At 44.5% G+C, this 22,187-nt stretch overlaps 2 protein-coding genes across 3 annotated transcripts in view; one reads left to right on the top strand and one right to left on the bottom strand.

Annotated features, from left to right (window-relative positions):
• Zdhhc13 (zDHHC palmitoyltransferase 13) overlaps window positions 1–859 on the top strand; it is a 38,252-nt gene extending 37,393 nt beyond the window's left edge. For both annotated transcript variants that reach the window (XM_085841710.1, XM_085841711.1), the window contains exon 17: window positions 290–859. In XM_085841710.1, coding sequence (XP_085697836.1) covers window positions 290–428 — 139 coding nt within the window. In that variant the 3' untranslated portion in view covers window positions 429–859. The remainder of the gene's footprint in view (window positions 1–289) is intronic.
• A 3,239-nt stretch (window positions 860–4,098) lies between these two features.
• On the bottom strand, window positions 4,099–22,140 carry Csrp3 (cysteine and glycine rich protein 3). Its single transcript, XM_021168399.3, has 6 exons — window positions 22,032–22,140; window positions 13,661–13,798; window positions 9,216–9,384; window positions 7,487–7,619; window positions 6,309–6,402; window positions 4,099–4,407 (listed from the first exon to the last, which is right to left on the bottom strand). Exons 2-6 carry the CDS (start codon window positions 13,770–13,772, stop codon window positions 4,331–4,333), a joined length of 585 nt encoding a protein of 194 aa, XP_021024058.1. The 5' UTR covers window positions 13,773–13,798; window positions 22,032–22,140; the 3' UTR covers window positions 4,099–4,330.
• Window positions 22,141–22,187: the final 47 nt, after the last annotated feature.

The raw sequence follows: 22,187 nt of genomic DNA, 5'->3' as shown, positions 1-22,187 counted from the left end.
GGGAGTAGAAAGAGTAAGGTTAGCAATGGCAGTGACTGGGAGTGAGGAGAAGTGATGCAGAAACATATTGCATTTGTTGACCTGCTGTCAGGGTCTCACAGTAGCAATTCGGGTCCACAGATGGAGCTAGGTTTCAGCTTTAAGGTTCTGGCTGCTCACCTCTTACCTTTCCAGAGGTCCTCTGAGAGTGTAGGTTTGCAGATACTCAGTGAATGCTTATGGTTTGGGTGAACACTTGTCAGGATCAGCGCAAGAGATGCTGAGCTGTCCTGTCTTCTTTTCTTTACAGCCTCGGCTTCACACAGAACCTGGCAGATTTCTTTCAGTGTGGCTGCTTTGGCTTAGTGAAGCCCTGCATCATAGATTGGACATCCCAGTACACCATGGTTTTCCACCCAGCCAAAGAGAAAGTCCTTCGCTCTGTATGAAAAAAGCACCTCAAAATGCACTCTGACCTGTTTTTGTTTATGCTGGTGCTCTGAGAGCTGAAAGTGAAGTGAGATACTCAGCTCACCACAGTCAAAGGATAAGGAATACAGTCTTCAGCAAGAGTGGACCTTCTGTCAGACCTAGAAAGATGGCCTGTTACTGAGCAATCTGGCAAGCATCTTTTAAAAAAATATGAAAATATTTTCCCCAAGAACATGAGTTACTTTTCAAAAAAACCTAATAGTCACTGATTATGGATAAAATAATGTATTTTCAAATACTATATTGGCTTTTTAAAAATAGTACTCTTTAAACTTGTAATTTTTGATAAGTTATTTGTCTTTATTGTATCTATAAATATGTAAAGAATATTTAAATAGATGTATCTGTTTTGCTTTCACACTTAATAAAAACATTTTTTTATACTTGAGACTTAGTCTCTAATGCTTAACATCTTTAGAGTCTTGAAAAGATGGGTGAGAGACATAATGAAGTTAATTATCAGTCGGTCAGTGATTGTAGCTACTGATTCCTGTTCTAGAGCCAATGCTGCATCCACCTAACTCTTGCTGTAGATTGCACAGCTCTCCCAGTTACTTTTCTCACTGATTCCTTCCTTGGGTTCTTGTCATGGGGGAAAGCTAAGTTTCTCCTCATGGCCTGCCCACCCCAGAATGATGCTGTTCTGTGTACCAATGTTACTCTGGGCCACTGGTCAGTTCTTCAAGGATCTCTCCTTCCTCCATATTCTAGGTCTTCACAGATGGAAAGTACATTTCATGTATCTGTGAGTTATTCCACAGTGATTTGTTGAGCTATTGTAATCATGGAGCTTTGTAAAAGGCAGAGGGGAAGCTAACATACATGAAACTGTACTGTAATATAGCAAACATTAGAAGCTGTTCACAGGAATGCAAATAGCACATCAGAATTTAGAGGCCAAGAAGAGCTCAGTGGACACTCTCAAGGGATTGCTTGTGAATGGTACTCTTTACAGAGGACAGGATGGGCACCAAAGCAACAGGAAATAGAATAACATGGTTGTACTGAACTTGGTAAGTCAAGTACCAAATCCAGACACTATTGCGGATGCCAAGAAGTGCATGATGACAGGAGCCTGATATAGCTGTCTCCTGAGAGGCTCTGCCAGAGCCTGACAAATACAGAGGTGGATGCACGCAGCCAACCATTGGACTGAGCATGGGGTCCGCAATGGAGGAGCTAGAGAAAGGACCCAAGGAGCTGAAGGGTTTGCAACCTCAGAAAGAACACTATCAACCAACCAGACCCCGCAGGAACTAAACTACAAACCAAAAAGTACACATGCTGCTCCAGCCACATATGTAGCAGAGGATGGCCTTCAGTGGGTAGAAGAGGCCTTTGGTCCTGTGAAGGTTCAATGCCCCAATGTAGGGGAAAACCAGGGCAGGAAGGCAGGAGTGGCTGAGTGAGTGGGGAACACCCTCATAGAAGCAGGGAGAGGAGAGAAACTGGGAAAAGGGATAACATTTGAAGTGTAAATAAAATATCTAATAAAAAGAAAAAAAGAAGAGATTGTATACTGCTCAGAGGTGGATTCATCTGCTCAGGTATTTGAAAAAAACCAAAAAAACAAACTTTGCAAAGCATTTGACTTGGAGTTGATGGGTGGTAGTTGACCGGGTTAAACCATTAGGTTAAGGAATAAAGATGGAGGGGAGCTCCATTTTACAGGAATTTCAAGCAGAAAGAAGAGCATCAGCAAAGAGCCCACTAAATGGTGGGCAGAGAGCAGGGCGTTAGGACAGATTTAAACTTGAGTGTAGCTGGAAGTTGGTTGAAGCCTAAACTGAAGGACCAGACTGAGGCTAATTTGTGAAGGTCCGTATATAATAGGCTCTTTTATTTACTGGGTGGAATTGCCTCCCCAGAATGTGAAGTCCTCTGGTCTAATCTCTCAGAATATGAGTGTATTTGGAGACAAAGCCTTTAGAGAAGAAATTAGGATTGGATCAGATCATATATCCATATGATATATACACCTTGATTCGCTCTGGTGTCCTAAGGATTAAAAGCCAGCTTTAGGACATAGACAACATTGGCTAGGAAGACCATGTGAAGACAGGAGGTAGCCGGGATAGGCCAAGTAGTAAGACTTAAAAGAAGCCAATCATGGTGACCCTTTGATCATGACCTTTCAGCCTCTAGCACAGGAGAAATGATCTAAATGGTTGAGCCCCCCAGTCTGTTGTACTTTACTACAGCAGCCCTAGTGAACTCATACTTAAACCAAATGAGAATGGAGAGATGTGTTCTAGAAGTACCCTTGAGTCAAAAGCAAAGAGACTTTGGAAAGTTGGGCAAGAAGATAAGAGGCAGGCCAAAGCTAATGGGTGACAGTTTTATCTTCATCTCCTGGACACATACTTGGTGGGGCTGGTGTCTGAACTGCAGCCAAGAAAGAGGGAGTTGCATTGTCCTGCAGTTATGGAACACATGTGACTGACTCCTGGACAGGCTTGGAGTCTATGACAAGCCAAAATAGTGTATGGCTCTTAAAATCCAGAGATCCTTGTCCTACTCATCACATAAGATAAATGGCTGCTTGAGTTTTGTTGTTTGGGTTTGGGTTGGGGCGGGGATGTTGTTTTGTTTTTTGAGACAGGATTTTTTCTTTGTAGCTCTGGCTGTCAGGGGACTCACTCTGTAGACCAGACTCAGAGATTTGTCTGCCTCTGCTTCCCAAGTGCTGTGATTAAAGTCAGGCGCCACCACCCTAACATGACTGCTTGTTTTAAAGATAACATTTCTTGGAACTTGGAGCATAGAGAAACTGATAGGTTTGCCTAGCATTCATAGCTTTTTATCAAAAGATTTATATTTTTTTATTTGCTTTCCAAGTAATTAAGGAATTGCAGAGAGGTAGGGAAAATGTTGTGGTTGCTTAAAGACTCAAGCCACCAAAGAATTAAAGAAAGACGTGTTTAATTGGCTGTTTTATTCGTGAGGCCAGCAATTTGATGTAAGAGGAGTTTTGAGAAACTTGCTGAACCCCAAAGAATTGTAGAATAAGAGGAAACCATCTTGTCATTTGTAACAGGACCGTAGGCCAAGCCTTGCTGATATCTCCCAGTTTCCACACGTGTGGAAAGCCCAGGATAGGACTAAATGATCAGCCTTTCAGTCCTTCTCTTTTTTTTTTTTTTTTTTTTTTTTTGGTTTTTCGAGACAGGGTTTCTCTTTATAGCTCTGGCTGTCCTGGAGCTCACTTTGTAGCCCAGGCTGGCCTCGAACTCAGAAATCCGCCTGCCTCTGCCTCCCGAGTGCTGGGACTAAAGGCGTGCGCCACCACGCCCGGCTTTTTTTTTTTCTTTTTTTTTTTTTTTTTTTTTGGTTTTTCAGTCCTTCTCTTAGCTTAGCTTTTCCTCTCAGAATTTGCTTTCATGGCTTCTATTTCCTCCTGTGTTCTTCTCTTCCCTCAGTTATGAGGAAGAGAGGGCGCTTCCTTCCGTACCAAACACTGGAACATCATCTTCCTTTGCATGGCCAACTCTGAAATTCATCTTTTGCAGATGGTTTTTAAAAACTAGTGTTCTCTCTCTCTCTCTCACACACACACCCTCCCTCTGTCCCTCCCTCCCTCCCTCCCTCCCTCTGTCCCTCTTTCTCTCTGCAAAGAAGACAAATATAGAGATGGTACCACTAAAACATTTATTGCCCCTCCCACCCCAAGAACAGTAAATCGTGAAGCATCTGTTGCAGATTACATTTCCAGTGGTCTCTTGTTACTTCGGTGCAGCCTATGACTGCTTCTGAAGAGAAATGCTGTCCAGCTACAAAGGAGGCTGTTGGGGACAAACTACATCTGTGGGGTCACGTGGCACTGCTGTTGACTGATAGGGCTGTGAGAAAGCAGGCAGCTTCACTCCTTCTTTTCCACTTGCTGTGTAAGCCCTCCAAACCCAATGCCTGTGGGGCCAAAATTTTTGGCATAGCAAACTGTGAACCAGAAGATAAGAGAGAATAGATTGATTAGCATTGCTATTTTAGGTCCTGCCTGAACATCATCCTTTTTACTTGCCAGTGGTAACCTTTGGGTAAATTTAACTTTTAAAGAAACCAAACTGTACTTGGCTTTGCTAGTAACCTTCATTTATGTCTTTGTACTTCATGGAGTTAGTGACACTCTGTTATACAATACTCTACATAAACCAGCTAGAATTACCTGCCCAGCCTTCTGCACTGCCACACCCACCAGGCACTCAGAAATGCTTGCAGCTCCTGTCATGTACTATACTGTCCTTCCTAAGAGGTTGCTGTTTCCTGTTCCTGGAATGCCCCTTTTCACACCCATATTACCCTTCAAGCCCAAATATGTCTCTATCTATGTCCATAGATGGGGAGAGAGAGAGAGAGAGAGAGAGAGAGAGAGAGAGAGAGAGAGATTTTAGAAATGGATGCATGGATCCACAGCCACATATTAGACAAAGCCCTGGGAGTCTTGTGGGAAGAGTTGGGGAAGGATTAAAGGAGCTGAAGAGAAGAGGAACTCCACAAAAAGACCAACAGAGCCAACTAACCTGGATCCTTGGCCTCCAACCTAGGCCCCCACACATATGTAGCAGATGTGCATCTTGATCTCCAGGTGGGCCCCCAACAACTACAACAGGGGCCATCTCTGAATCCGTTGCCTACCTTGGATCGCATTCCCCTAACTGGACTGCCTTGTCTGGCCTCAATGGGAGAGAATGTTCCTAGTCCTGCTGTGACTTGATGTGCCAAGGTGGGGTGATTCCCAGAGGGGTCTCTCCCTTCTCAGAGGAGAAGGGAAGGGGAGATGGGGGAGGGAGATCAGGAGGAGAGGGGGCTGCTTCAATAGGAATATAAAGTTCATAAATTATATATATATATTTATATACATACACATATATTTATATATACATATATACTTATATGTGTGTATATATATATACATTATGTATATACATATATACTTATGTTTGTGTGTGCACATTCATATAGCTGTTAAATAGCACGTGAATTCCTGTCCTGTGTCATCATGGAGAAAGTTTTGGCACTCTGTAGTTTTTGGATCTGTTTGAGACAGTTGTATAACCTATCCTGGCCTTGAACTTACTCTCTATTTGCTTCTGCCTTCCTCGTTGTGGGGATTACAGGTATGTGCTGCCATACCTGTTACCTCACCTCAAGTAGCAATCCCTCTTTACCCCTGACACACACACACCCCACATAGTCTCTCCTTTTCTCTGCCCACCTCAAACATCATTAGATGATGATGTTCTTCTGAGCTGCAGAATAGAGATGCTGCAGGGTTGAGGACAAGTTAACTTTGTCCCCTAGTGTGGCCTTTCTTTACTAGGTGTCAGGAGGGAGCTAGGCTTTGTCATCTCCACACAGGACCAAGGAATTGTGGAAGAGGTCGAGGGGCAGGGCTGAAAGGATCAGTTTAGTCCCTGTGATTGCTAAGTGACTTGCAACATCAGAAGCAAATGTCAGGAGGAGAGAAGAAGGCATACAGATGAGGCAGGGTGACCCTCCCCTCAGCCAGGCACCACTATATGCCTACCACAAGAAGAGCTAGGTTTGCATTTTCAGAGGGATTACCATGCTGATTGTCTAGGCCTAAGGCAGGACACCATTTTTCCTCCTTGCCCTTCCAGGTACCTGTGGTCCTCAACCCATGAGCATCTGCACATTTCCAGTGGGGAAACCCAGAGCTGAGGCCAGTGGCTACACCATTTCTTCCAAGAGCCCAAACTTCCAAGTTGAGCATCCTGATTCGTGGCAGACATAGGCAGGCCTCTAAGCATGGCACATCTTCCCCTCCCTTCAGACCCCTGGGTCAAATAAGCTTCAAGAAAGTCTGTACAACCCCTTACCTTTGCAGTAGAGCTCCCCATCCTTGTCAGTGACATTTGTAGACTCCAGGCTCTTCCCACAGATGGCACAGCGGAAGCAGGTCTTGTGCCAGGGCTGGGAGTCACAGAGAGTTATTTATCAGGGAGGCAAGCCGCACACAAAGCAGTCCTACTGCCCTAGCCTTTCTCTTATGTAAGGGGCCCTCAACTAATAATCCCAGGGCTTTCAAGAAAATAAGATGCAGTGGTTTTAGCCAGCAATTCTTAGAACCCTGCTAGTGGATTTAGAATGATGATTTGCATGTGGGATTCTTCAGAATAAACTCAACAGAAAAGGGCTTCCCCTGAGTGACAAGGTTGGGGGGGTGAGGGGACGACAAACTAGTTAAGAAACACTTGCCCAACAGGCAGTGGTGATGTTTATATTAAAGTTCCAGAAAGTGAGAGATGAGGAGCCAGGCAGTTACCCAGGCAAGCCAATCTTGTTTTCACTATCTGTAAACTATGATAGCAGAGAGGTGCATGGCTTAGCCTTCCAGCAAGCCACCTCTCTCTCACACATCCTCGTCTGTCGGGCATGGCCCATTGGTTCTTGTGTGTCTACAAATGGCTGGTCGTTGTGTGGGAACAGTCCTAAGCTTCAAGTTAGATAGATCCCTTCAAGGCTCCCCCTCGCCATATATGGAATAAACACATCCCCCTCCCCCAGTTCAGTTTCTTTGGTAAACACCCTGACTTCAGGCTTGAAACAGAGAATCATCAGGGCAGGGCACATTTCTGTGTATGTTTGATGACTTTCCTGCAAGCCAGGACATGTACGACTAAACTGGAGTGATAGCAGAATCAGGCTGAGGTAGACAGCACTGATAGAGTCCCAGAGCTGACACCTCCAGAGGGAGTGGGCACAGAATTAGGGGAAGAGGAAGAGGGACATGTGCATCTTTGTACCCATGAAGATAACTATATGCCTTCACCCCAGTACACTAATTCTTATGATGACAAAGTATACTAGTTGTAGTTCTCAAAGGGCAGCAGTCACAAAATTGGGAAATGTATGGTTTCTAAAATAGGTTGTGGGAGCTAAGGAAGATGAAGGGTCTGGCCCCCTCCCACAGTTCCCACTTTCAGTTCTCCCACAGACCCACTGGAGATGAGACTCTGTGATTTGGCTCACCCAGACATCCTCACTGTGACCTCACCTTGCCACCTCCCATGACCTTCTCAGCCGCGTATACCGACTTTCCACATCGTGGGCACTTCTCTGATTCTCCAAACTTTGCAGAGAATTTGGAAGGGTTGCTCGTGGTGGCTGCTCGAGCTGGCTTTGGGGATCTGGTGGAAGCATAAATTAAATGAAGACTTCCCTTGGCACGCACTCTGAAAATTGTGTCTTGCGTGGAGTACCTCACTCCACTGTGTTGCCTCTTTCTCTTCATCTGGAAAATGGGGCAATCATGGGACCTGTCTCAGTTGTTGAGCATGTTAAGTATGATGACTGTGTTAAAGCACCGAACTCAGCTCCTGTTGGTGTGGGTGGCCAAATGTGAGCCAGCTTTTACACCTTTGCTTTCACACTTTGGTGAGTGTTCTGTACACATCCGTGTGTTGTTATTGTTGTGCTGTTGTTGGTTTGATTTTTGCTTCAGATTTCTCTGTATGATCATGAAGCCAGCTGACTATCTGAGTAGTGAAATCTGTGATCTATTATAACAATTTACCCCTTGTCATTCATCCCAAAGTCACCTGTTCCCTTAAGAGCAGTATCTAAAATAGAGGAAAGACTCAGCGCCCTGCATCTGTACTCTTCAATATTTCCTCATACTTGGTATCCCCTGAGCCTTACTGATGTTTGAAGTGGATATGGATAGTGGGGAAAGAGGGACTGACAGGCAATAATAAGAGTCGGCATCTCCTGCTGGTGGAGCTGGAAAGAAACCTTGGTTTCCTGTTTTCCCAGTGGCAGAAAATGGACTTTAAATGATGCAAGACAGAGAATGCAGTTGGCATCATGTCCTAGTCTTTAACAAAAGGTCTCCAGCTGGGATGGGTGAGTAATGAGAAAAAATAAAGGAGGGGTGTCCCTAGTTAACAGTGAACACACGTCCCTAAACTTTTCCAGGCTCCATGGTGGATGACTCTGTTCTTAAGGGACCAAATAACAGACTGCTCTCTGAGGGACTTACACAGTTGAGCTAATCTTTCTGGCCAGCCACCATAGAGCTAAGCCCAGACAGATACCCACTGGCCAGACTGCAGCTGTAGCTCAGCCACCGTCAGACTGTTTTCAATTCTGGCTCATGGTCAGTGGTGATCAGCAGTGAAACTGGGGTTTGGGGTGGGGAGACTGAGCTGGCCGTGGCCCTTGTGATTTCCCACACCCTTAGGATTGAGTTGGGGAGCATCAGCACTGTATGGGCTGCAGGCAGTCAAGAAGGCCCACGAAAAGCATTAGAATTGATTCTTTCCTTCAGAGACTCATCCCCAGACCCTTCCCTCGCATTGCAGACGTTACTCATCTTACAGCCTAAGAAAGAAATCGTTAACGGCAAGCACACAGAGAATGGCCATTGCTTTCCTGCTGCATTTATGTGATTTACACAGAAGCTCTCAAGGGTGAAGCAAAGAGACTCCGTGCAGTTTACAAAGGCCAAATAATGAAACATCTGTACAGTCTTGGTTTTCTCTTGACATGCAAACCAAGAACCGCCATGTAAAAGTAATTGCCCTTTAGAAAGACAGATAATTTAAAGAAAGTCTTCAGAGAGACAACACATTGTTAGGACTTGGTCAGAGTGAGTGTTCCTATTGTTGGTGAATCAACAATAGAGTCCATTCTCCCACTTCTAGAAAATGTTGCTATGGGAACAGAGTGAACTGTCTTGATAATTTGAGAGTCACAGAGAAAAAAGAAGCATGGCAGTAACTTACTGTTGGAACTGCAGGCCAAGATGCTCGCCAGTGTCTGTGCTGAGGCAGCCAGCGCCTTGTCCGAACCCGATCCCCTTGGGGCCATACCTGCGCCCATAGCAGACCTTACAGTAGATCTCTGACTCATGAGCTGCCACTGTGGTGCTGTCCAGAGCTTTCCTGCAGGCCACTGCAGAGGAATGGAAGGGTCAGGGAGTTAGAGGTGAGCTCCCCATCTCTCTCTCTCTCTCTCTCTCTCTCTCTCTCTCTCTCTCTCTCTCTCTCTCTCTCTCTCTCTGTACCTGATGCACAGAGCCCCAAGCCAAGAACACATCTGAAATATTCAGAGCATTTGTCCTGAGTCACTCATTTTGACACTCAGAGAAGAGACAAGTTGTGATGTTTGGCATCCCCAGCTGGAAAGGGGGCAGAAAGCACTGCAATCATGTATGTAGTCTTGGACCTGCTCGCCATAGTGCTTCTGACCATCCAGTGAGTCAATGCTGAATGGTGTCAGGGAAGTCGGGAAGTAGGGACCAAAGTTGTGTGTGTGTGTGTGTGTGTGTGTGTGTGTGTGTGTGTGTGTGTGTGTGTGTGATGTGTGTGTATGTGTGCACATATGGTGTTTGGAATTTAACTGAGGGCCTCAGGCATACCCACTGTTGAGTTACACAAGCAATCCTGAAGGTGGGACTTTCAAGGAAGTAAATAAAAATGTTAAATCATCAAATAATATCTAGCAATACACATGGATTTGGAAATTCTCCTTGTTCCTAATCTCACACACACTCAGGGATCCCATTGTTTCTTGGCATCCCCCTTTCAACCACTCATTTCTGGGACAGCTGATTGTAGCTAGCCTCCCTGAACAGCTCATGTTCACTTAGGTCTCTACCTGAGCCCTTGACAGGCAGACCTTGTTTGTTCCCTGACCAGGAGGCTACAGCATGAAAACCATCTCCACATGTACAGCCTCTTACTCACCACAACACTAAGACAGTGTAAAGTGTAAAGAATTTCCACAACTCAACCAAAACGCTATAGTGCTTTGCAATAATGGCTGCTAAGTACTTATAGCCATACTCTTTAAATGGATCATAACCTCAGAAATAATACGACATGTATATTCTTTTTATATGTTTCTTAAAAAAAAAAAAACCAACAACAACAACAGTTTCTCCAAGTGATCTTTGTAAGCAATCTGGCACAGGTGAGATTGTCCCAGGTTAGTATGTATTCCTGAAGTGGTATTTTGTTGTTAAAAAAAAATAGTGAAATTGAGACAGAAATAAAAGAAGAAGTTGAGGTTCCCAATGAAGTAGAATGGGCCAGAGGCTAAAGGTTGTGGAGCTTTGAAGAGGGAAGTCTGGGAGAGAATTTATTCAAGTATCTACTGGTCACAAATTCTTTGCTAAAAAAAAAAAATCAAGTTGTTCAGTTGGGTCTCCAATAGCATGAGACACTTTAAAATGCTTTAAATAAAGAACGGATTTGTCTTTGAAGAATAATTTAGGGGAAATGTCTTACACTGGGGCGTAAAAAGCAGATACCGTGTCTGCCCTTGCTTGTCATCAGTCTCTGTCCTCTGTGGTTGCTAACATATTTGCTGATGGTTTAGATGCTGAATTCCAGAAGACAGGGCTGTTCTATCTTACCATGTCCAGACTGTAACAAAGCACCTGGGTCTGCAAATGTCTGGTGAGTGACTGTGTGGGTGAATTTACTTGTCATTAGATATCACTGACTCCCTCTGGTACACGGTATTGAATTCCGGAGCTGACACTGACCTCACTTCCTGTGCCTCACCTACTTCTCACTCTCAGCTCTCCATGACAGCTTGTGAAGAGAACCTCACAAGTCCTGGCTAATTCTGGCTTCTAATGAGCTTTTTAAACATAAGTTATTATATTTTATTTAGTGGGGTGGGGGGGTCATCGGTCTTAGCAGCAAACACTCTTACCCACTAAGCCATCCAGCTGGCCTCTTCTTTCCCCTGAAGAACTTTTTTACATAGCAATAGAAAACTGTCCTGTCCGGCACCATGGCAACCAGCTATGGATGATATACTAATATGCTCACAAAATCATACCCAACTTTAAACAATGTGAACACTAAGAGAATAGAAAATATCTCACCAGTAATGAGACATATAAAGGACAGATATCTCATATGTATTGTGTTAAATGAGATATTTTAACATTGATTTTACCTAGTTCCTGATAGGTATATTTATAAAATGGTGAGTACTGGGCTGGTGAGATGGCTCAGTGGGTAAGAGCACCCGACTGCTCTTCCGAAGGTCCAGAGTTCAAATCCCAGCAACCACATGGTGGCTCACAACCATCCGTAACAAGATCTGGCGCCCTCTTCTGGAGTGTCTGAAGACAGCTACAGTGTACTTACATATAATAAATAAATAAATCTTTTAAAAAAAATGGTGAGTACTATGGGATGTTACATGTATGGTTATAGGGTGAGTACTATGAAATGTTGCATGTATGGTTACAGGTGAGTACTATGGAGTGTTATATGGTTTGCATTTATTTCTTTTGTATAACTAAAATGGAAGAGTCAGTCAGCTCTGGAATAATCTAGAAGTCAGAACAACCCTGGTAGGATAAACTGAGGTAGGGTTGCCTCTCTGAGCCCTGATTCTTGCCAGCCTATGCTTGGCTGGAGTCTGGTCAATCTCTTGGAGATAATATAGGAAAGTGTGCCTCTCCCCAGAGCCCCACAGCTGAAGCCCACACTGCTCATCTCTCACCGTACCCATGGGCTGGGGCAAACGGGATATGCTATCAAGTGCCCAGAGCCTTCTCCTGTGGCTCCAATTGAGCACAGCCAGCATCTGTCTTGACAGAAGTCAAGACAGTCCCCAGTGGGAAGCTTCCATCCACTCCACCTCCTATGCCAACATCAAAATTAATGAATACAAGCAAGACAAAACCTGGGAGGCTGAATTTCCAGGTTTAGGTCCCCAGTTTTCTTCTATAACAAACCATGGGGAAAATCCATCTTCATCCTATGGATAGAGAAACTGAGGCCCACGGTGGTAAAACAACTCCCCAAGGGACACAGTGAATGGAAAATCCTAGATTCAAACTTTACTTCTTGTCTAATTCTAGCATTCTTTCTGATGCTATTCACTTTAAAGAACATTAGCTGTTTTCGAGAAAGACCGAAAGGCTTTCAGAATGGATAATAGGTTCTAGATAGTTATAAATAAGCCATCAATATGAGGAATGTATAAGATGTCTTAAAAGATAATTACCCATTATTAAAACCCAAAGTACTAGTGGGTTTGTCAATCTAATCGCTAACCCTCCTTTTCCTCTATAAATATGCTTGCTGAGAAGGGGAGGACCAGGGCCTGCAGCTGAGAACACAGCATGTCATTGTTTCTTTTTTTTAAAAATATTTTTATTAGGTATTTTCCTCATTTACATTTCCAGTGCTATCCCAAAAGTCCTCCATACCCTCGCCCCCCACTCCCTTACCCACTCACTCCCACTTTTTGGCGTTCCACTGTACAGGGGCATATAAAGTTTGCATGACCAATGGGCCTCTCTTTCCAGTGATGGCCGACTAGGCCATCTGACAGATACATTTGGAGTATATAGCTCTCACTCTCATACTCGGAACTTGGGCACTGAAGTTCTGTTTGCAACCACTAGGGTGGGGCATAAGAGTTAGAACGGATCCAGCTGATGGACCCTGCCAGATACTGAGCAAAGCTAACCTGTGAGCTATCCATCACCTTAACCTAGAAGCAGACTAGAAGCAGAGACAGTAAATGACCATCTCAAAGCCATAGCCCATTTCTCCCAGAAAAGGACTAAGTACTAGCCCTTAGTCCTCACTCTGCATACCACTCGGGATTAGAGATGAGAAATGGCTTGACCAAAGTCACATGACAGACCCTCAGGTAGATCACAGTTGCTCAGAGCTCCCTTAGTTTGGCCATTTGTAAATCTGTCTGGCAGCTGATGGTAAAGAGTTCCTCCAAGAAGTTCTGATGCCTAAGCCCAAAATTTACAGAAATGGAATTGCTGCCCACTTCCTGACCTAAGTAAGTCCTTTCTTAGGGAAGACCAGTCACAGGTAGCTTCAGTGACAGCTGACCAGGACCACACAAAGAGCCAAATCTAGCCCCAGACAACTGCTAGTTTCCTTTCTTTGCTAAGCTACAGAGAACAGGGCCAGACCCACTTGTCCTGACTTTGAGCCTGGTGAGAGCACCTCTGAGCTGGTACACAGCTAGAGAAAGTGCTCGAGGGAGTGCTGTGCCTAATGCCCGTGGAGTCCACAGGCAGCATGTCTCATGACTTCCTGCTCATGCTCCTACATGCTGCCCACAGCATGAGAACCACCGACAGACAGTGGTAGGACTAAATGAGAACTTTGAATCCCCACCCCCACCCCGTAGCACCCGAGACCCCCCCCCCATAGGGGTCTGTCCAACTCACTGCAGTGGAAACAGGTCTTGTGGAAACTCCTCCCATTGCACTGGATTTCTTCTGCATGGTAGACCGTCTTTTCACAGGCTCCACATTTTGCACCTCCACCCCAGTTTGGCATGGTGAAGACTCTGGGCCAAGGTCAATCTAAGAGGATATAAAGCAAATACCCTAGGTTTAGATGGCATTAAGGGGAAACTGACCTAGAAGTACAGTGATCTGAGGACTAGGGGACAGCCTGGCTCATTCGGTCACATCTTCATTTACTCATTCAACAAATGGCTCAGATGCTAGAGGCTTTGAGAAATCCATTTACCAAATCAGCTCAGTTCCCTCTTTGTTAAATGCCACAAACATCTGCCCCTATGTATCTCCCATGGTTCCTGGAAGGAATAGACGGCTAGTCTTATGTTTGTAAAATTGTATGCTAATACTATATTTTGTCATCTAAAGTTTGAAAGGTATCTCATCGGAAGTGGGCTTAGCTTCTGAACATGACATGTTCATGTCTGGCTCAACTCTCCCCAGACCACCTTAAATCTGACTAGATACGGTGAAGGTTCTGGTTTGGAACTCCTTGGAGCAGGCAGTGTGGATGCTGCAAATAGTAGCTTGCAGTCTTAGCTTATCCAGTTGGCAAAAATATAGACTATGTAAATAGTCTGTTGTCTAAGAATACCATTTCCAGTCGTACAGTTCAGCACTCTAGTAGCTCAGCAATCTGGCAAGATAGACTGTGTTCTCTCCCAGCTGCCCTTAGCATGCTATGTGCATCTAGAGGGGCTGCAGGGCCTTTTTTCTACTTCATCCCAGACACTTCTTTCTGGGATGTCACAGTGTTGTTAGGGGACCAGGTGATTCAGTGTGTGGGAAGGGACTTCAGAGCTCAGGGGGACTCATGGGAGACAATACTGACCTGTCGCCCTGCACCTTTAAGACACATTCTGCCTATAGTCACACCTCTCTTCTCTCAGCTTTTCACTGGCGGATGGTGTTTAAGAGATGTTAGCAAAGAGTAAAGCACAATTGCCGTGAGTGGGCCTGTAAGTGTGAACCCCAGTGTTTAGCTTCCTGGGAGTGAAGCTGAATTAATCTGTTGGTACCCAGTACACGTATGAAGCCCCCTTGCCATCTGCCTCGGTGACTGGGCTTTCCCAGGATCCCTTTGGCCTTTTAAAAGCTTAGTGTGTCATGATATCATGGACACTAAGCACTATCCTGCCACTTTCTGAGGCTATTCTGGCCTTCCCTTTCCCTTCTGGAAAGACAGTTGCCTTCCTATAATAGCTGCGATTAGCACTAAGCCCTCTTGGGTCAGCTCTCTGGGTTGTGTCTCACAGTCTCATAACAATGACAGATTTTGCTAGGAAACAAAAAGTAAACAGAAAACAGACCGCTGAACCTGACACCACTGACACTGGGCTGAGGGACAGTCCCTATCTGAGCATCCTCTGAAATACCTTTCCCATCAGAAGTCCAAGCTTCTTCTCTGTCTTCTCTGTTTACTTAGAAAAATTTTAGCGAAAGCTTCAAAGCAAAAGGAAACATTTCGTGGAAGTTTCTGTTCTGCCACTTAATTGATTCAGAGGAACAGAAAGAATGGGAGGAAAGGCTGAATCAAGTCTGCATTCATTCATTCATTCGTTCATTCACCACGTGCTTACTACCTGCCTCTCTGCTACACTGTACTGGGTACTAAGTAGTGAATCGAGGCACAAACATAGAAGAATGGTGACTTGTGTCTCCTGACATTGAAGAAGCCCATATTCTAGTGAGGAAAGCAGACAGGAGCCAGAACACTTTGCACCAGAGCATCATGGTAATTCAGACAAGAGAACAGCCATGAGTCACAGGACACAGAAGAGACCATATCCAGACAGTTTTTAAGGGTGAAGAAGAATCCAGCAGATACAAAACAAAAAGTTGGGAGAGCATTTCAGGAAGATTTAAGAATTAAAGAAAAAAGCATAATAACTTCATATCTCCAAAAAGAGCCTACATATTTCTATTAGACTCCATTCAAACTATAGACTCTTGGGTTGCAACGAATTTTGAAAATTGCCCAACATACTCATTTTCAGCCAAGATGGATACACAAGAACAAACACTTAATGTTAATTCTTAGCTAATTTCTATTTCCTGGATCCATCCTTCACTTGTGAAAGATAACACATTTTCTAGAAAAGAGAGGCATCATGTGATTGTGTTCATGTTCATTTTGATAGTGGGTTTCAACGTCATACAAACAGAAGAAATGTAATATGTTTCATCTGTGAACATGACAGTGACCTTGTGAAAGGAATGATGTGGAACTCTCTGTGCAAACAGCCCTGGGTCATATTTCTCATTTCTTATTGCTGGTGATTTCATCGGCATGCCCAGCAAGTTAAATGGGAGACTGATATGCCTCTTGGGAGAGTATATGAGTGTGTGTGTGTGTGTGTGTGTGTGTGTGTCCATGCATTTGTCTAGGTATACCTTACAAAATGAGAATGAGATTACATATAATACCTCCTTACCAGCTAAGGCAGCTCACCAACCTTGCTTGTAAGTGATCAGAACTCTATGCCTTACATACATCAGGACTCAAAACCCAAAATAGAAACACATAAAGATTCATTTAAGAGAAGGGAACCGATACAGCAATTGGAGCTATGCAAGGAAAATGTCTTCCAATGCTCATTGCCGAAATCATAGTGTGTCCTGAATTGGAAAACATGGGTTCTGATTGTCATTTGTCGCTGGAACTTAAGGAAAATAAATGTTAATATCTTCTTGTGCACAGGCTCTTTGTGAGGGTCATGGAAATATGGTGGGAATTTAAAGCACTATTGAGCTATTCTAAGGCAAATGTGATTATTTTCTCTATTGCAGGTTTCTCAAACACTACCAGTGTGCTAATTAAGTCACTGCGATTTGAAAGTACATTTAGGTCCTGGCTTACAAATGGCCTTTTTGGCTTCTGCATTGCTTTGGAATAGCTGTGTTTCAACACCCAGAACTGGGCTCAGGATGAATATTTACCTTGGCACAGTACCAAGAGATGGGCCATTTGTTTATCAGCGTTACTTGGAACTGGCAAGGGTCATTGAAGGTAGAACACCAAATATAGACTTGACTGTCAGTCAGCACTGTTTATCACCTGGGTCACCATCACACCACCTGGCACTGCTTTCTGGGTTTCCTGAGGTTGCTGTTGCCATAGACAAACCATGGGTCAGAGTTGAAAAGGGGAGACAAGAATTTATAAGGATGGGGTAGAAGGTGGAGTCTAACATACCAGCTGGGGACAGGTTGGACAGTCTCAGCTACTCAGATCCCACTGAGAGATGGTCTCGAATGGGCTTCTTAAAGAATAGTACTGTGAAAGAGAATTGTTCCTAAGTGGGAACTCTCTATATATAGTGAGTCAGTGGAATCAGATCTGGGTCCACTTTCTAGCTTCTTCAATGCTTTGTGGTCCAGGAAAGTCGTTAACCTCTCCTACCGTTAGTATCCTTTCCTAAATGGGGGCTCTTTGGGAAGTGCTCAGAGAATTGCTTCGGTATGGTACTCAGTAACAGAATGGAAGTTCTAATTGGTTCTGCTACCACTCTAAACTGTCTTGTGTCATCTGAATTTTCTAAAATAAGTCCAAACTACTTATTGGACAGTAGTCTGCATTCCCTTCCTTTCTTTCTCCCTCCCTCCCTTTCTTTTTCCCTTCATCCTTTTCCACTTCCTCCTCTTCCTTTCTCTTCCTCTTCCTACCCACCCCCCACTCCCTGCAACTAACTATAAAAGTAAAAGATGGTATTCTAGGACAAAGTGGGGTAGACAAAAATAGCCACTTAGTGGTTGTGTTACTTCTTCTTAGAGTCCATTTAAAAATCTGGGAGGCAGGCAGGCGGTAGTGGTACACGCCTTTAATCCCAGCACTAGGGAGACAGAGGCGATCTCTAAGTTAGAGGCCAGTCTGGCCTACAGAGTGAGTTCCAAGACAGTCTTGTCTGTCCTGGACACAGAGAAACTCTGTCTCAGAAAAACAAAGATAGATAGATAGATAGATAGATAGATAGATAGATAGATAGATAGATAGATAGATGGATGGATCTGGGAGTGATGCTTATGCCAATAGTTGGAGCGGAGACCTCCAGCAGCTCAGTAACTTGTTCAGCTCACTGCTGGCTCACTGGCCAAGTCTAACAGAAGCTTTCACATGGTGAGTTGAACGTCAACACGGGCTGAGACAAAGTTTTCATAGGAACCCTTCCTGGACTTTGTGGTAGAGTTAGTACTATCTCAGAAATTGCCACTGATGTGAAAGGTTCTAGAGCACTGGCCTTGGAGCAGACACTGCAATAACACCTGACCAGTAACCCTTCCAGGCAGGTGCTGTTGAAACCAACTGTTCAGGTAGGGAAATGTGCACTTGGGGAATTAACATCCCTGTCCTAGATCTCATGGTTAGGCTGGAACTCCACTCTCTGACTCCAGACCTGTGCTCCCATACTGATGCCAACCACTGTTCATGCTTACATCAATGCATTTCATACATTATCGGTGATACTTACAGCAGCCCAACACAGTAAATTGTGCTGTTCCTAAGCTGGAAATGAGAAAACTATACAGAAAGCTAGATAGATAGTTTGACCAAAATCACACAACCAAAAAATGAGAGAGCTACATTTAAAAGGCTAATTAACTTGACCCTTATACAAGCTTCTGCTATAACATGTCTTCCAGGAGACAGACATGGGTGAGCAATTCCAGTGACTAAGCATCTCATCTGGTGGGAACTGAGGTCTTATAGATCCATCATCTCTTTATGGGGCATAGAAAGCATTGATGAGAGGAGTCCTGGGGGTTTCAACTTGGTAACATAAGGGACAACCCAGGAATAAGTGGTGCTCAAACACGGAAGGACTCCTCTAAAGCTGGAAGTCTCTTTTCATTGTTGATTCTCATCTCCTTTGGGGATGGACATCTACGTAACTAAAATACAGCGAAGCATCCTTCAAGCCCTGAGACCAATTTAAGGACCTGAACTGTGAAGGATAGAAACCTCTCTTTGCAGAAACGCTGCTCAGCAGAGTCCCCTCTTAAGTGCCATCTCTTCCCTTAATTCAGCAAGGCAGAAGATGAAGTGTGAAAAGGCACTTTTGAAAGAACTAAAGCTCCATTCAGGACATTAGCAGTCTGATCTGAGGCACACGGCTCAGACTCCTGAGCACAGCCCCCATGGATGTCAAAATGAGCAGGTTTGTCTCAGGATGCTGAAGGTAATAACAGTGACTACATATACACTCTTAGTGCACATAAGGATCCAATGATTGTTGCTGCCTTTAGATTACCATGATAGTTGATTGATGTGATTTGCTGTGCAGTGTTTGAATCTCTTTTTGTAATACAAGTAAACCTCTCTTTTTTTCCTTCTTCGTGAATATTCATTTCAGACCACAAATCAACTGTTTCTCCAGTTTTTAGAATCTCAGTCACCCATGTGTGGGTGTCAGCCCAGGGGAGTGTCTGCTCGCATCTCAGGCTGCCTGTATCACTGACTAAGTTGGCCTCCGACCCACTCTGCCTCTCTGAAGCTCTCGCTGAGCTTGACTTACTAATCACAGGGGTTTTGAAGGGAAGCATGCCCATAGAGAGTTCCTATGGCTGAGGAGAAGCTCACCCATTTTGCTCCTACAGTAGGAGTCGAGGGCAGTGGGTGGCTTCCTCCTGATCTTCTAAGCCAGGTGTATGTATGAAGTCTCTCCACCACCACCTTTCATAAAGCCTTGGAAGCCCTTGGTGCTTAGAAAAAAAAACATGAATGTTGGCTCTCAGGCATGGTGGATATGTGACTAACAAGACCATAATGCGCAATTGCAGTACCCTGCTCTGAAATTATCTCTGTAGTATGCTTACTTCTGTTCTTGGTTCTGCTTTGACCTTTGTGCTTTAAAGACCATGCCGTATCCTGATCACATCCTGGCTCTGCTGCTTTCTGGCCATGTGACCCTGTGTGATTGCAGCAGTCCCTTGAACTTTAGTTTCTTCCCCTACAGAATGACTTTTCCAGGACTTTCTGAGACTCTAGGGAAGCCCTCACATGTTCTGAGATTGCATGAGAGCAGGTAAGCAGCAGTCGATGCTGGCCGCTGTGTCCAACAATGACCTTAGTGGAGCTCTGCGTAGGCCCTGAGCTTCAGAGCTCCTAGAAAAAATCCCTGCATCTCTCAGTTTCCACCTAGGCAGGAATCATATTTCTCTTTGGATCTTACTCCCAACTCTCTATACAGTGAGTATTCCCAGACATCTGGGCAGCATGCTTGTGCTTGGAAGGCTGCCTGCCTGGAGTTGTATTTCCTGTATACGATACTCCTAGGCCTGTATCCATTCTCTTGACAAACACATCAATCACCTCTCACCGCTGACCAGCTCGTTAGCCACTCTGACTGCCAGACTTTGTCATCATCTCGTACTTCACAGGGCATCCTTCCTAATGCAGAGAAGGCCCTGCACCCTTTCTGAAAGGCTTCATTTATGCATGCAGCCATATTGAATTCATAAAGCTTCCCTGGATCTTATTTAGCCCACACAGATCCCTGGAGATAGGTGGTCATCCTTTCATTTTACTGTTCTGAAAGTGACAACTGGGAAGCTAAGAGATACTCAGTTATGATTTGAACCTTTGACTCTTGTTTACTTTGCTTTTCTTCCTATGGTTCTCAAGAGTTAAGTGTTTGCATCTATCACAGTTGTTCTGCATCTAGCACAGTTCTGCATCTAGCACAGTTCTGCATCTATCACAGTTCTGTTTCCATTTTCTGGGTGAGGTCCTTCTGGTTTGTCTGCTGCATGGTGCCACTTGCTCCTCTGCCCCAAGGCTGCCTCTCTGCTGAGCTCTCTTGCCTCTGACAGATATTTTGTATGTCCAGGCAGACACTAAGCCCTGGCTCAGCTATATCTCCTCTTAACCGTGGGAGCTCCTCACACTGAACACCAAGGAGAGGGTTATTCAGAAATAAATCAAAGCCAAATCAGGAAACTCTCCACATTTTCTGGGACATAAAACAGTTTTACACACACTGCAATGAACTGGTTGAACGATGGAACATTTTGTAATTGAGAGAGCTGTGGTCATTTCATGTAGATGGCTATCCCCTTGCTTCCTATGAGATACCCCTGGTCTTTCTTTTGTAAAAGCCAGCAGAGCATGCTCCTCTTACCTTGTTTCCCTTAGTGCTCAGTCCTCAAAGGAAACTGAGTATGCAGACTACCCCCACTCCCCTACCCTACTTCGTGGCTTGTGCCTCCCTCTGCTCTACCCCTGAGCTAGGAGGCAGTCCATACTGCTTATTAACTGGCGTTGCACCACACCACAATTAGACGAGCGCCCTCCAATGGTTACCCAGCTCCCCCATGGAGGGGTCACCACCATGGCTAAGGGCCAGAACAGACATCAGAGGTGGCAGCTTTGATCTGCACAGCATCCAGGCCATTGCTTAAAACCATGTCTTATTCTCATTGACTGGATATTGAAAAGAAACCCTTGATTGAGACCTGGAGAGAATACTGGGAGTCACCTCTCATCACGGGCAAGGAATTCATCTTCCCATTTAATAAGAGGTTGTAATGAATTTTCAGCATCATGATGTCTTTTTTAAGGACCAGTTTTGATTAATTTTAAACAGCTAAAAGCATGCCTGTGGCTGAACATCTTTGGTGTGTGTTTATTTTAAAATAAACCAATCTGGGATCTCATTCATCCACCCACACCTTGTGAGCAGCAGCGTTTCATGAACTGAGGTGGGAAAGGTGCTCTTCTGTGCTATCGGATATCTGACAGATCTGATATACTATACAGTTGTCTTATCACCATATAACAATGTGGAGTTTAAAAAATGTCACTACTTTCGCATCAAACCCTTGAAGGAAAAGTGACCAAGACCCCTCCTTAGAGTTACTCATTTGTGTCTTCTGTGGCCGATCTGAGACTGCGGTGTACGTCTGAACTTCATCTTACTCTGCTTTCCTGTCATCTGCCTCAGAAGATGGGACCATTCCACTATGACAATGACTTTAGACCCAGATTAATCCCATGGCCATTGCTCCCAACTTTTTGTTTTGCTTTGTTTTTAGGGTGCCAGGAAATCAAATGCAGACCTTCACACATGCTCCCCAAGTCCTGCCACCCAATATCAATCATACTTTTAGGAAGTTCAAAACTAATGCTAGAGCCGTATATGGGTCAAGTATATAAACTTGATCCTCCTCATCTGTAGCCAGGGTGGGTGCTGAGACTTGGTTGTAAAATATGCCTCCACTGTATAGGACTCCATAAAGTCCCATCCAGTCACCCAGTCAATCAGCCAGCCCACCCAAATGCCTGTTGTGGTCTACTTACCTGCCTGCCTGTGTGGTCTCTGTCGGCTCAACTGAGTAAGGGGACTCTTGTCCTCTTTAAATATATAGAGGCTGTCACCAGTCTTGGCTCGCTGAGGGAAGGGCAGTGGGGAGGCTGAGGAGAGGGGGTGAATAAGACACGAGTAACACAATTGCC

Source organism: Mus caroli, unplaced genomic scaffold (assembly GCF_978045245.1).
Source record: "Mus caroli unplaced genomic scaffold, Mus_caroli_1 scaffold_8, whole genome shotgun sequence".
Lineage (NCBI taxonomy): Eukaryota > Metazoa > Chordata > Mammalia > Rodentia > Muridae > Mus > Mus caroli.
The sequence above is the reverse complement of the archived record's forward strand: the minus strand, read 5'-3'. Positions and strand labels throughout refer to the sequence as shown.

What these genes read in the sequence shown, in the direction of transcription:
- Csrp3 (XM_021168399.3), bottom strand. Translation starts at nt 13,772, where the DNA reads ATGCCAAACTGGGGTGGAGGTGCAAAATGTGGAGCCTGTGAAAAGACG. An exon ending in AGGTCATGGGAGGTGGCAAG is followed by an intron (nt 6,403 to 7,486) that starts GTGAGGTCACAG and finishes TGTGACTCCCAG; the next exon opens with CCCTGGCACAAGACCTGCTT. An exon ending in TGGGGAGCTCTACTGCAAAG is followed by an intron (nt 4,408 to 6,308) that starts GTAAGGGGTTGT and finishes TCTGGTTCACAG; the next exon opens with TTTGCTATGCCAAAAATTTT.